The 12,316-nt window shown below is 51.0% G+C and overlaps 1 protein-coding gene and 1 non-coding gene across 2 annotated transcripts; one reads left to right on the top strand and one right to left on the bottom strand.

Moving 5' to 3' along the window:
- Positions 1–6,106: 6,106 nt before the first annotated feature.
- On the bottom strand, positions 6,107–6,178 carry trnaq-cug (transfer RNA glutamine (anticodon CUG)). The gene has a single exon. It is a non-coding gene; the product is annotated as a tRNA-Gln (tRNA).
- Positions 6,179–9,600: 3,422 nt separating this feature from the next.
- LOC137347056 (autotransporter adhesin BpaC-like) lies at positions 9,601–10,836 on the top strand. Its single transcript, XM_068011062.1, has one exon. It carries the CDS (start codon positions 9,601–9,603, stop codon positions 10,834–10,836), a length of 1,236 nt encoding a protein of 411 aa, XP_067867163.1.
- The last annotated feature ends 1,480 nt before the right edge of the window (positions 10,837–12,316 follow it).

The following is a 12,316-nucleotide window of genomic DNA, read 5'->3' as shown; positions in this document are numbered from 1 at the left end:
GCCATTGTAAATTGCCCCTAGTGTAGGTAGGTGGTAGGAGAATGGTGGGGATGTGGTAGAGAATATGGGGTTAATGTAGGATTAGTATAAATGGGTGGTTGTTGGTCGGCACAGACTTGGTGGGCCAAAGGGCCCGTTTCAGTGCTGTATCTATAAATAACTAAAAGCAGTAAAATGGAAGAAATTTGTATGTGAATATGAAGTAATTTCTTGAACTGCCTACAGGTGGCAGTAGCAAGCCAGGAATATTTGCCTGATTTATCAGCAGATCTTTATTGCAGAGTACAGGCTGAGGAATTACCAGAGCACAGAAAGAAGCCATTCAGCCTACTGTGTCTGTGCCAGCTCTCTGCAAGGAAAATTCAGCTAGTTCCACTCCCCCTCTCTTTTCCCATAGCCTTGCAAATTTTTCCCCTCAGCTGCTCATCCAATTCCTCTTTGAAAGCCACAATTGAATCTGCCTCTACCACATTCTCGGGCAGTGTATTCTAGATTCTAACATAAAATAGTTTTTCCTCATGTTACCTCTGGTTCTTTTGCTATTCACTTTAAATCGGTGCCCTCTGGTTCTTTGCCCTTCCCCCAATGGGAACAGTTTATCCCTATCTACTCTGTCCAGATGCTTCATGATTTTGAACAATCCAATCTCCTCTCAACCTTCTCTAAGTAGTACAACCCCAGCTTTTCCAGACTCCACATAACTGAAGAAATATCATGAATTTATTAGCTTTTCTTAAAAGAAATGTTAAACACATTTAAAGTGGTATTAGCTATATTTTGTATTTTTATAAACTGGTAATTTTTGACCACCAGCAAATGTACAACAACTTGAATTTATATAGTGCCTTTAACTTGGGAAAATGTCCCAAGGCACTTTGCAAGAGCGTAATAAGACAAAAGTGGCACCGAGCCAAAGGTGGCCAAAAATTAGGACCGCTGACTAAAAATTTAGTCAAATTAGTAAGTTTTAAGCTGGATTTTAAAGAAGGGGAGAGAGATGGAGCGGTTTAGGATCGGAATTCCGAGACAGCTGAAGGCATGACTGTCAATGATCTGGCGCATGGATGGGGGATGCGCAAGAGTCCAGGAGAACAAAGAGTTGGAGGGTTGTAGGGTTTGAGGAAGTTACAAAGATAGGTGTAGGCCCATGGCAGGAATTGAATGTTAGGATGAGATTTTAAAAATGGAGGTGTTGGACTGGGAACCAACGTAGGTCAGCGAGCACAGGGGCTGATGGGTGAGCGTGACTTGGTGTGAGTTAGAATACAAGCAGAAAAACTTTGGATGAGCTCAAGTTTACGGAGGATGACAAGCTGGCCAGGAGAGCGGAATAGGTGAGTCTAGAATTCACAATGTACAGTTGAAGATTTCAGCAGATAAGCTGAGATCTTTGAAGATGAGCGACATTACTAAGGTAAGAATGGGTGGTTGTGATGGAGAGGATATCGGGTCGGAAGCTCAACTGGGGGTCAAAAAGGATGCTGTAACTCCCTCTTGCCCATCACCCTGAGTATAATGACCTCTTTAAACTTGTTAGCCTGAGCTGCATCAATTTCAAAATCCTTTTTCTCAAGGGTCTTGATCCTTGCTACCTGAACAACTTTTAGCCCTATCCATATCGTCTGTTCTTCCAATGCTACTGCTTCCACATGCATGCTCTACAACCCTGAAAGAACCTCAGTCACCTTGATCTACACTCAAGGTCCCTTCCTAGACTCCATGTTGCTACATTGTTTACTATTTTGGAAAGCTCTTAAAACCTACCTCTTCAGCCACCTCTAATTTCCCTCCTACCCCCTTCTGTGATGGGACATGGTGCAACATTTGTTGTGCTTTCTATATAAATGCAAATAGTTGTTATTTGGTCAAAAGTTAGATCAGGTTCACCACCACCACCTTCTCAAGGGCAATTAGGGACGAGCAACAAGTGCTGGCCTTGCTGGTGATGCTCACGTCCAGTGAAAGAAAAAAAGTTACGGGGCAAGAGAATAGTTTCACTGGTTAAAAAGGAACCTGGTTAGAGGTGGGGGTGATGTCAGATGGGGTCAAAATTGGGGGGATGAAGGAAGGAGGCTGAGGCAGATATGGAATAGTATCACTCTTAGAAACTTAAAAACCCTTGAACTCTTTGTGGTGATGATAGAGAGGGGCTTATTGTTGAGTCTGGAGCTGCATCTAAATATAATCCTGAAGTAGCAGTAAGAGTTAGATTGCAGAGAGCAATGTGGTATATTTGACTTGGTCAAGCCAGATCTGAGAGTGGATAATCAGTCCAGTCATGGGGTGTGTACAAGCCTCTATTTGGGGTCTTGTGCGTGTGGAGTTGGAATTGTACGAAGGGAACAATGGGAATGGGAGATTGAGGGAGTTGGTATACCAGCCACTCTGAGATATCTGTGCTCCTCTAATTCTGGCCTCTTGACCGTCCCCAATTTTAATTGCTCCACCAGTGGTGGTCGTAAAGGACAGCTATCCAACGGGACTTGATGTCGGGTTTGGGTCGGGTCACATTTCCGGGTCCAGCATTCGGGCTCGGGTCGAGTCGGGTTGGGTCGGACGCACTCTATCACAGCCTCAGGTAAGTGGCTCCAACGTTAATGTAATTTTTGGACTAAAAAGGTGGTTTTGTTACAGTTATTTTAAGCTTGTGCAGATCAGCAACAAAGTGAAAAATGGAAGGTAGGTTAACTGATGGTCGGGTCGGGTTGGGCGCAGGAAAAAATGGAAGGACTTGGGCCGGGTTGGGCTCGGGGTCAGATTGGGTTACATTTGCAGACCCGAGCAGGCCTTTAGGTGACCGTATCTTCAGCTGCCTAGGCCCCAAGCTCTGGAATTCCCTCCCTAACCCTCTCTGCCTCTCTCCCCTCCTTTAAGATGCTCTTTAAAACCTACCTCTTTGACCAAGCTTTTAGCCATCTGCCCTAATATCTCCTAACATAGTCCTGTGTCATATTTTGTTTTGGAAAGCTTCATATGTTAAATGCGCTATATAAATACATTTTTTTTTGTCATTGTCAAGGGATTGAATGGTGAAACCAAGGGACTTATTAAAAAGATGGGAGGAGTGACTGATATCCTGTGCACTTCATGCAGAAGCAAATTCCACATTCCAGTCACTCTCCAAGTAAAGACATTTATTGTTATTTCTCTAATGGACTAAGACTTGCAATTTTCTCTTCATGTGCTTATTCAATTCCTTTTTGAAAGCCACAGTTGAATCTGCCTCCACCACAATGCAGTGCGTTCCAGATCATAACCCCTCACTGCGCAAAGAAATGTTTTTCCTCATGCCGCCTTCGGCTCTTTCACCATTCACCTTAAATCTGTGACCTCTGCTTCTCGACCCTCCCGGCAATGGGAACAGTTTCTCTCTTATCTGCCCTGCCCAGAACACAGGGAACACTCCAGGAACACAGAGTAATACTACTTCTTCTTTGGCCTCCTTGTCTCGAGAGACAATGGGTAAGCGCCTGGAGGTGGTCAGTGGTTTGTGGAGCAGCACCTGGAGTGGCTATAAAGGCCAATTCTAGAGTGACAGACTCTTCCACAGGTGCTGCAGATAAAATTGGTTGTCGGGGCTGTTACACAGTTGGCTCTCTCCTTGCGCTTCTGTCTTTTTTCCTGCCAACTGCTAAGTCTCTTCAACTCGCCACACTTTAGCCCCGCCTTTATGGTTGCCCACCAGCTCTGGCGAACGCTGGCAACTGACTCCTACGACTTGTGATCAATGTCACAGGACTTCATGTCGCGTTTGCAGACATCTTTAAAGCGTAGCCATGGACGGCCGGTGGGTCTGGTACCAGTGACGAGCTCGCTGTACAATGTGTCCTTGGGGATCCTGCCATCTTCCATGTGACTCACATGGCCAAGCCATCTCCGGCGCCTCTGGCTTAGTAGGGTGTATATGCTGGGGATGTTGGCTGCCTCAAGGACTTCTGTGTTGGAGATACGGTCCTGCCACCTGATGCCAAGGATTCTCCGGAGGCAGCAAAGATGGAATGAATTGAGACGTCGCTCTTAGCTGACGTATGTTGTCCAGGCCTCGCTGCCATAGTGCAAGGTACTGAGGACACAGGCTTGATACACTTGGACCTTTGTGTTCTGTGTCAGTGCGCCATTTTCCCACACTCTCTTGGCCAGTCTGGACATAGCAGAGGAAGCCTTTCCCATGTGCTTGTTTAATTCTGCATCGAGAGACAGGTTACTGGTGATAGTTGAGCTTAGGTAGGTGAACTCTTGAACCACTTCCAGAGTGTGATCGCCAATATTGATAGATGGGGCATTTCTGACGTCCTGTCCCATGATGTTTGTTTTCTTGAGGCTGATGGTTAGGCCAAATTCATTGCAGGCAGCCGCAAACCTGTCGATGAGACTCTACAGACACTCTTCAGTGTGGGATGTTAATGCAGCATCGTCAGGAAAGAGGAGTTCCCTGATCAGGACTTTTCATACTTTGGTCTTCGCTTTTAGACGGGCAAGATTGAACAACCTGCCACCTGATCTTGAGTGGAGGAAAATTCCTTCTTCTGAGGACTTGAATGCATATGAGAGCAGCAGGAAGAAGATCCCAAACAGTGTAGGTGTGAGAACACAGCCCTGTTTCACGCCACTCAGGATAGGAAAGGGGTCTGATGAGGCGCCACTATGCTGAATTGTGCCTTTCGTATTGTCATGGAATGAGGTGATGATACTTAGTAGCTTTGGTGGGCATCCAATCTTTTCTAGTACTATGAAGAGACCACTTCTGCTGACGAGGTCAAAGGCTTTGGTGAGATCAATGAAAGCAACGTAGAGGGGCATCTGTTGTTCACGGCATTTCTCCTGTACCTGGCGAAGGGAGAACAGCATGTCAATGGTGGATCTCTCTGCTCGAAAGCCACACTGTGCCTCAGGATAGACACGCTCAGCCAGCTTCTGGAGTCTGTTTAAAGTGACACGAGCGAAGACCTTCCCCACTATGCTGAGCAGGGAGATTCCATGGTAGTTGTTGCAGTCACTGTGGTCACCCTTGTTCTTATAGAGGGTGATGATATTGGCATTGCGCATGTCCTGAGATACTGCTCCCTTGTCCCAGCACAGGCAAAGCAGTTCGTGCAGAGCTGAGAGTATAGCAGGCTTGGCATTCTTGATTATTTCAGGGGTAATGCCGTCCTTCCCAGGGGGTTTTCCGCTAGCTAGAGAATCAATGGCATCACTGAGTTCCGATTTTGTTGGCTATACGTCCAGCTCATCCATGACTGGCAGAGGCTGGGCTGCATTGAGGGCGGTCTCAGTGACAACATTCTCCCTGGAGTACAGTTCTATGTAGTGCTCCACCCAGCGGTCCATTTGTATGTGTTGGTCAGTGATCCTGTCCCCTGATTTAGATTTGAGGGGGGCGATCTTCTTGCTGGTTGGCCCAAAAGCTCTCTTAATGCCATCATACATCCCTCTGATATTTCCAGTGTCTGAGGCCAGCTGAATATGACTGCATAGGTGTTGCCAGTAGTCGTTTGTGCAGTGCCTGGCTGTTCTTTGTGCAGCGCTTCTGGCAGCTTTAAGTGCTACGGATGTTTACTCGCTGGGGGCTTTCTTGTAGTTCAGCAGTGCAATGCGCTTAGCGGCTATGACAGGTTCCAGCTCTTCAATGTGAGATTGAAACCAGTCTGCATTCAGCTTCACACAATTGCCAAAGGTGGTCATTGCATAGATGGCGTCTCTGATATGGGTCCACTTGGTCCCTGCATCCCCTCTAGGAGTGTTTTGGAGGGCTTTCTCAAGTGAATTTAGAAACTTGCGTAACAGCTGTGGATGAGAAATTCTGCTCGTGTTGATGCGCGGGTGGCCCTTCTGCTTGGAGTGATGCAGCTTCTTTGGTTTGAGTCTAACCTTGCTGCACACCAGGGAGTGTTCGGTGTCACAGTCCGCACTGTGGAAGCTGCGTGTGATTTGAACACTGTTTGAACACTGCTCTGGGAACACAGCGAACACTCCTTTCCTGATAATCTCTCCGTTCCAGTACATCTGCTGTTTAATTGTGTGTTGAATTATATTAAACCAGGCTGCAGTGTGTAATTAGGCTTTTTGAAAAGTTTGATCGCAATGACAGAGATTTTTTTAAAAGTGAAGGTTCCACCGAGATTTGAACTCGGATCGCTGGATTCAGAGTCCAGAGTGCTAACCATTACACCATGGAACCGTGCAGACACTCTGCCGACTGCGGCATTTAGAGGAGACAAACTCCGCTCAAATTCCCCATCTTGGTCACAGTAAAGTGACTGGACAGAATTCCCCGGGAGAAACGCCGCACCCACCGCCCGGTACCCCCGCATCCAGCCCGGGGAGCCGAGCCCGGAGCCCCCGAGGCCCCGGCACTTCACTGAGCACCGGAAGACCAGGAATAGGGAACACTCCGGGAACACAGGGAACGCTCCAGGAACACAGGGAACACTCCGGGAACACAGGGAACACTCCGGGAACACAGGGAACGCTCCAGGAACACAGGGAACACTCCGGGAACACAGGGAACGCTCCAGGAACACAGGGAACGCTCCGGGAACACAGGGAACGCTCCAGGAACACAGGGAACGCTCCAGGAACACAGGGAACGCTCCAGGAACACAGGGAACGCTCCAGGAACACAGGGAACACTCCGGGAACACAGGGAACGCTCCAGGAACACAGGGAACACTCCGGGAACACAGGGAACACTCCGGGAACACAGGGAACGCTCCAGGAACACAGGGAACGCTCCAGGAACACAGGGAACACTCCGGGAACACAGGGAACGCTCCAGGAACACAGGGAACACTCCGGGAACACAGGGAACGCTCCAGGAACACAGGGAACGCTCCAGGAACACAGGGAACACTCCGGGAACACAGGGAACGCTCCAGGAACACAGGGAACGCTCCAGGAACACAGGGAACACTCCGGGAACACAGGGAACACTCCGGGAACACAGGGAACGCTCCAGGAACACAGGGAACACTCCGGGAACACAGGGAACGCTCCAGGAACACAGGGAACGCTCCAGGAACACAGGGAACGCTCCAGGAACACAGGGAACACTCCGGGAACACAGGGAACGCTCCAGGAACACAGGGAACACTCCGGGAACACAGGGAACGCTCCAGGAACACAGGGAACGCTCCAGGAACACAGGGAACACTCCGGGAACACAGGGAACGCTCCAGGAACACAGGGAACACTCCGGGAACACAGGGAACGCTCCAGGAACACAGGGAACACTCCGGGAACACAGGGAACGCTCCAGGAACACAGGGAACGCTCCAGGAACACAGGGAACACTCCGGGAACACAGGGAACGCTCCAGGAACACAGGGAACGCTCCGGGAACACAGGGAACACTCCGGGAACACAGGGAACGCTCCAGGAACACAGGGAACGCTCCAGGAACACAGGGAACGCTCCGGGAACACAGGGAACGCTCCAGGAACACAGGGAACACTCCGGGAACACAGGGAACGCTCCAGGAACACAGGGAACGCTCCAGGAACACAGGGAACACTCCGGGAACACAGGGAACGCTCCAGGAACACAGGGAACACTCCGGGAACACAGGGAACACTCCGGGAACACAGGGAACACAGGGAACGCTCCAGGAACACAGGGAACACTCCGGGAACACAGGGAACACTCCGGGAACACAGGGAACGCTCCGGGAACACAGGGAACACTCCGGGAACACAGGGAACGCTCCGGGAACACAGGGAACACTCCGGGAACGCAGGGAACACTCCGGGAACGCAGGGAACGCTCCGGGAACACAGGGAACACTCCGGGAACGCAGGGAACACTCCGGGAACGCAGGGAACACTCCGGGAACACAGGGAACACTCCGGGAACACAGGGAACACTCCGGGAACGCAGGGAACACTCCGGGAACACAGGGAACGCTCCAGGAACACAGGGAACACTCCGGGAACACAGGGAACACTCCGGGAACGCAGGGAACACTCCGGGAACACAGGGAACACTCCAGGAACAAAGGGAACACTCCGGGAACACAGGGAACACTCCGGGAACACAGGGAACACTCCAGGAACAAAGGGAACACTCCGGGAACACAGGGAACGCTCCAGGAACACAGGGAACACTCCGGGAACACAGGGAACACTCCGGGAACGCAGGGAACACTCCGGGAACACAGGGAACGCTCCAGGAACACAGGGAACGCTCCAGGAACACAGGGAACACTCCGGGAACGCAGGGAGCACTCCAGGAACAAAGGGAACACTCCGGGAACGCAGGGAGCACTCCAGGAACAAAGGGAACACTCCGGGAACGCAGGGAACACTGCTCCGGGAACACAGGGAACACTCCGGGAACACAGGGAACACTGCTCCGGGAACACAGGGAACACTCCGGGAACACAGGGAGCACACAAAGACCACAGGGAGCACTGCTCCGGGAACGCAGGGAACACTCCAGGAACACAGGGAACGCTCCAGGAACAAAGGGAACACTCCGGGAACACAGGGAACACTCCGGGAACACAGGGAACACTGCTCCGGGAACACAGGGAACACTCCGGGAACACAGGGAGCACACAAAGACCACAGGGAGCACTGCTCCGGGAACGCAGGGAACACTCCAGGAACACAGGGAACGCTCCAGGAACAAAGGGAACACTCCAGGAACACAGGGAACGCTCCAGGAACAAAGGGAACACTCCGGGAACACAAGGAACACTCCGGGAACACAGAGAACACTGCTCCGGGAACACAGGGAACACTCCAGGAACACAGGGAACGCTCCAGGAACAAAGGGAACACTCCGGGAACACAAGGAACACTCCGGGAACACAGAGAACACTGCTCCGGGAACGCAGGGAACACTCCAGGAACACAGGGAACGCTCCAGGAACAAAGGGAACACTCCGGGAACACAGGGAACACTCCGGGAACACAGGGAACACTCCGGGAACACAGGGTACACTGCTCCGGGAACACAGGGAACACTCCGGGAACACAGAGAGCACACAAAGACCACAGGGAGCACTGCTCCGGGAACGCAGGGAACACTCCAGGAACACAGGGAACGCTCCAGGAACAAAGGGAACACTCCGGGAACACAGGGAACACTCCGGGAACACAGGGAACGCTCCAGGAACAAAGGGAACACTCCGGGAACACAGGGAACACTGCTCCGGGAACACAGGGAACACTCCGGGAACACAGGGAACACTCCGGGAACACAGGGAACACTGCTCCGGGAACACAGGGAACACTCCGGGAACACAGGGAACACTCCGGGAACACAGGGAACACTGCTCCGGGAACACAGGGAACACTCCGGGAACACAGAGAGCACACAAAGACCACAGGGAGCACTGCTCCGGGAACGCAGGGAACACTCCAGGAACACAGGGAACGCTCCAGGAACAAAGGGAACACTCCGGGAACACAGGGAACACGCCGGGAACACAGGGAACGCTCCAGGAACAAAGGGAACACTCCGGGAACACAGGGAACACTCCGGGAACACAGGGAACACTGCTCCGGGAACACAGGGAACACTCCGGGAACATAGGGAACACTCCGGGAACACACGGAACACTGCTCCGGGAACACAGGGAACGCTCCGGGAACACAGGGAATGCTCCAGGAACAAAGGGAACACTGCTCCGGGAACACAGGGAACACTCCGGGAACACAGGTAACACTCCGGGAACACAGGGAACACTGCTCCGGGAACACAGGGAACACACAAAGACCACAGGGAGCACTGCTCCGGGAACACAGGGAACACAGGGAACACTCCGGGAACACAGGGAACACAAAGACCACAGGGAGTACTGCTCCGGGAACACAGGGAACACTCAAGGAACAAAGGGAACACTGCTCCAGGAACAAAGGGAACGCTCCAGGAACAAAGGGAGCACTGCTCCGGGAACACAAGGAGCACTCAAGGAACAAAGGGAACACTGCTCCAGGAACAAAGGGAACGCTCCAGGAACAAAGGGAGCACTGCTCCGGGAACACAGCAGGTACTGCTCCAAGAACAAAGGGAACGCTCCAGGAACACAGTGAGCACTGCTCCGGGAACACAGGGAGCACTGCTCCAGGAACACAGGGAACACTGCTCCGGGAACACAGGGAACATACCAGGAACACAGGGAACACTCCGGGAACGCAGGGAACACTCCAGGACCACAGGGAGCACTGCTCCAGGAACACAGGGTGCACTGCTCCGGGAACAAAGGGAACACTCCGGGAACACAGGGAACACACAAAGACCACAGGGAGCACTGCTCCAGGAATACAGGGAGCACTGCTCCGGGAACACAGGGAACACTACTCTGGGAACACAGGGAACACTGCTCCAGGAACACAGGGAACATATCAGGAACAAAGGGAGCACTGCTCCAGGAATACAGGGAGCACTGCTCCGGGAACACAGGGCACACTGCTCCGGGAACACAGGTCCAGGAACACAGGGAACATATCAGGAACACTCCGGGAACACAGGGAACACTCCAGGACCACAGGGAGCACTGCCCCTGGAACACAGGGTGCACTGCTCCAGGAACAAAGGGAACACTCCGGGAACACATCTAGACCACAGGGAGCACTGCTCCGGGAACACAGGGAGCACTCCAGGAACACAGGGAACACTGCTCAAGGAACAAGGGAACAATCCAGGAACACAGATAGCACTGCACCAGGAGCCCAGGGAACACTCCAGGAACACAGGGAACACTGCTCAGGGAACACAGGAAACACTCCAGGAACACAGGGAGCACTGCTCCGGGAACAAGGGAACAATTCAGGAACTCAGGGAACACAGGGAGCACTGCTCCGGGAACACAGGGAACACCTGGAACGCAGATGACATTGCTGCATTAATGCCACCAATTTGAAGTCAATGGGAATCGGGGGGAAACTCTCCGCTGGTTGGAGTCGTACCTAGCACAAAGGAAGATGGTTGTGGTTGTTGGAGGTCAATTATCTCAGTCTCAGGACCTCAATGCAGGAGTTCATCAGGGTAGTGTCCTGGGCACAACCATCTTCGGTTGCTTCGTCAATGACCTCCCCTTCATAATAAGGGCAGAACTGGAGATGTTCGCTGATGATTGTACAATTTAGATTAGATTAGAGATACAGCACTGAAACAGGCCCTTCGGCCCACCGAGTCTGTGCCGAACATCAACCACCCATTTATACTAATCCTACACTAATCCCATATTCCTACCAAACATCCCCACCTGTCCCTATATTTCCCTACCACTATACTAGTGACAATTTATAATGGCCAATTTACCTATCAACCTGCAAGTCTTTTGGCTTGTGGGAGGAAACCGGAGCACCCGGAGAAAACCCACGCAGACACAGGGAGAACTTGCAAACTCCACACAGGCAGTACCCGGAATGTTCAGTATCATTTGCAACTCCTCAAATACTGAAGCAGTCTGTGTCCATATGCAGTAAGACCTGAACAACATTCAGAATGAGATGCATCCAAAAATACTGAGGGAGGTAAGAGTGGAAATTGCAGAGGCACTGGCCATAATTTTTCAGTCTTCCTTATACTCACAGATGGTGCCAGAGGACTGGAAAATTACAAATGTTATACCCTTGTGCAAAAAGGGTGTAAGGATAAGCCCAGCAACTACAGGCCAGTCAGTTTAACTTTGGTGGTGGCGAAAATTCTAGAAAGAATAATTCGGGACGAAATTAATAGTTACATGGACAAATACGGGTTAATTAAAGAAAGTCAGCATGGATTTCTTAAGGGAAAATCATGTTTAACTAACTTGCTGGAGTTTTTTGAAGAGATGACAGAAAGGGTTGATGCGAGCAATGCAGTTGATGTGTTGTACATGGTCTTCCAAAAGGCATTTAATACAGTGTCACACAACAGACTTGTGAGCAAAGTTATAGCTCATGGAATAAACGGACAGTAGCAACACGGATATGGAATTGGCTGAGTGACAGTAAACAGAGTAGTGGTTAAAGGATGTTTTTCAGGCTGGAGCAGAGGGACCTGGGTGTATATGTGCGTAAGTCATTGAAGGTGGCAAGACATGTTGAGAGAGTGGTTAATAAAGCATACAGTATTCTGGGCTTTATTAATAGGGGCATAGAGTACAAGAGCAAGGAGGTTATGTTGAACTTGTATAAAACACTAGTTCAGCCTCAGCTGGAGTATTGCATCCAGTTCTGGGCACCGCACTTTAGGAAGGCTGTGAAGGCGTTAGAGAGAAAAGATTCAAGAGAATGATTCCAGGGATGAGGAACTTCAGCTATGAAGATAGATTGGAGAAGTTGGGGCTGTTTTCCTTGGAGAAGTGAAGGCTGAGAGGGGATCCGCT

The sequence above is a fragment of the Heterodontus francisci genome, chromosome 31, assembly GCF_036365525.1.
Source record: "Heterodontus francisci isolate sHetFra1 chromosome 31, sHetFra1.hap1, whole genome shotgun sequence".
Lineage (NCBI taxonomy): Eukaryota > Metazoa > Chordata > Chondrichthyes > Heterodontiformes > Heterodontidae > Heterodontus > Heterodontus francisci.
This window is presented reverse-complemented; position numbering and strand designations above follow the sequence as displayed.